The sequence below is a fragment of the Amblyomma mixtum genome, chromosome 10, assembly GCF_055824585.1.
Source record: "Amblyomma mixtum isolate Tamu chromosome 10, ASM5582458v1, whole genome shotgun sequence".
NCBI classification, from domain to species: Eukaryota; Metazoa; Arthropoda; class Arachnida; order Ixodida; family Ixodidae; genus Amblyomma; species Amblyomma mixtum.
The window spans coordinates 76,479,298-76,481,721 of record NC_143021.1 but is presented as its reverse complement, the minus strand read 5'-3'; the positions used below and the strand labels follow the sequence as shown (position 1 = coordinate 76,481,721).

Below are 2,424 nucleotides of genomic sequence, written 5' to 3'. Positions count from 1 at the left end.
CGGCCGGGACTGAACCCACGTCTTTGGGGTCAGCAGTCGAAAGCCATAACCATTAAGACACCGCGGCAGGTGTCAAGGACTTGACGGATTACACAGCGACCAGCTTGCTGTCCATTGCGTGTAAGGTATTTACCAAAGTAATCGGTAATGAAGCCAGTACAACCTTACGCTTAAATCAAGCATCGCGGCATCTGGGCCGCGAGCCCAGATGCTATTCCTGTCCCTGGTTCCCGCCCCTTCGCATGCCACCTGTGCCATCGAATCCCTTCGCTTCGAATCTCCCGCCGGCCTGTCTGCACAGCAGCCTGCGGCTTCAACCTGTCCGGCAGCGCCACCGCTGCTATTCCTCGACCACCTCGACTGTCCCCGGACTCACCCAAGGTCATCGACAGCAGCAGCTACGGCGACTATAAAACCGCATCACCCGCGCTCGGCGCCCTGTGGGCTCGGTGGCTGTGCCACGATGCAGTCATCAAATCCGCTCGTTTTCGCCACGCAGGTCAGTAAACAATACTGTCTTTTCATGAAAAAATCGAGCAATTACTGCCTCCTGCAGCTACCGAGCCCACAGAGCTGCCTTTCCATTGCTCTTGAATGTGCTGATGTCGTGCGTGCCCTGTTGCTCTTGGCTGGCGATGTTGAATCAAACCCAGGCCCCGAAAAGGTTCTAGAGGAACTGAAGAAACTGTCTGATGGTCAGTCACAATTAATAGTCGAGGTCCAAGGTCTTAGAAATCAACTTACAACTACGGTACAAGCTATTTCCGATCTTAGTAACAGGTTATCCGCCCTAGAAAATCATTATCAAGATGTTGTAACCCTACGCACCGACATGGATACGATCTGCGCTAACACTACCCAAACAGCCAAAGAAATCAGAGGTATAGAAGCCCGTTTGGATGACGCCGAAAATCGCTCGCGACGTAACAATTTAATCTTTTACAACATTAAAGATGAGAATACATCTGAAACGTACTCGGAATCTGAAGAAACAGCCCTCCGCCTCTGCCGTGATCAGTTAGATCTATCCATTGACCCTAAAGAAATTGAAAGGGCTCATCGTCTCGGGCGTCATTCTCCTGAGCGCATTCGACCAATAATAGTGAAATTTACATTTTTTAAAACCAAGGAGATGATTCTTTCAAATGGCCATAAGTTAAAAGGCACCAATTACAGCATAGGGGAGGACTTTTCACGCCCTGTACGAGAAGCGCGAAGGCACCTCGTAAAGTTTGCCAAAGCTACTACCACTAAATTTTCCTTGCGCTACAAAACTTTGTGCATCGGTTCTAAACGCTATGCATTCGACGAGTCATCACAGTCTGTACACGAAATCTCATAGCATAAGTCTTATCGTCGCGCCACTACTAATCTTCCTTGTAACAGCCCTCGCGGTAAACTTCCAAATCTTTCTTTTTCTGTTATCTTTACCAACATACGTAGTTTCCTTCCCAAGCGTGAACACATTTGTAATCTTGTTTCATCATCTTCCAGCAATATACTTGTACTAACAGAAACGTGGCTAACAGACGACGTCACCGATCCGGAAGTTTTAGCTGATTTACCAAATTTTAACGTTTTCCGAAAGGACCGCAAAGGTTCACGAGGAGGAGGTGTTCTTATTGCCACTAACCAGCTGTTGCCTTGTTCTGTCATTAACATCCAATCAGAACTTGAAATACTTTGGATAATCTGCCGTTCCGTACCACAAATCGTCATACTAGGAGTCTGCTACCGACCCCCCTCCAGTAGTCCAATCTTTTCCTCAAAGTTAAGCGATAGTCTAAATCAAATAACTAGCAAATATCCCAACGCGCGCATTCTTCTTTTCGGTGATTTTAATTACCCATCCATTGACTGGCTGAACCCACCACCAACAGGCAATACTGAAATGACGAACTTTGTCGACGTTTGTTTGAATTTCAATCTTACCCAGTTAGTAACTGAACCCACACGCGTAACACATGAATCCTCCAATATCCTGGACCTCATTCTAACTAACCACCCGGAAAGTTTATCATCACTTACTTCTCTCCGCGAAATTAGTGACCACAAAGTTTTACACGCTACTTTCACCTTCATCCCCGAATCGCGCTTAACATTCCCTAAAACGATTCGCCTTTATGACAGAGCGAATTACGAAGAAATCAATAATCATTTAATGGCGTTCTTTCCAAACTTTGATACAAGTTTCGATGATCGATTAATTGAGGAAAACTGGCTTATTTTTAAAACTAAAATTATAGAACTTACAGCGAAGTTTATTCCCACCATCACATTTCGTGCCAATCCCAACAAACCATGGTTCACAAAGCATTTGAAAACACTTGAAAACAAAAAGAAGAGATTTTTTCCGTGCAGCTAAACGTAACCCGAGTGCATGCGCATGGAACAAATATTACGAAGCCGAGTCAACATACCTGC

The 2,424-nt window shown here is 45.6% G+C and overlaps 1 protein-coding gene across 1 annotated transcript; it reads left to right on the top strand.

Moving 5' to 3' along the window:
* The first annotated feature begins 448 nt into the window (after nucleotides 1-448).
* LOC149326172 (uncharacterized) lies at nucleotides 449-1,644 on the top strand. Its single transcript, XM_089562517.1, has one exon. It carries the CDS (start codon nucleotides 464-466, stop codon nucleotides 1,340-1,342), a length of 879 nt encoding a protein of 292 aa, XP_089418643.1. The 5' UTR covers nucleotides 449-463; the 3' UTR covers nucleotides 1,343-1,644.
* Nucleotides 1,645-2,424: the final 780 nt, after the last annotated feature.

Coding starts and splice junctions, on each gene's coding strand:
- LOC149326172 (XM_089562517.1), top strand. CDS start 464: ATGCAGTCATCAAATCCGCTCGTTTTCGCCACGCAGGTCAGTAAACAA.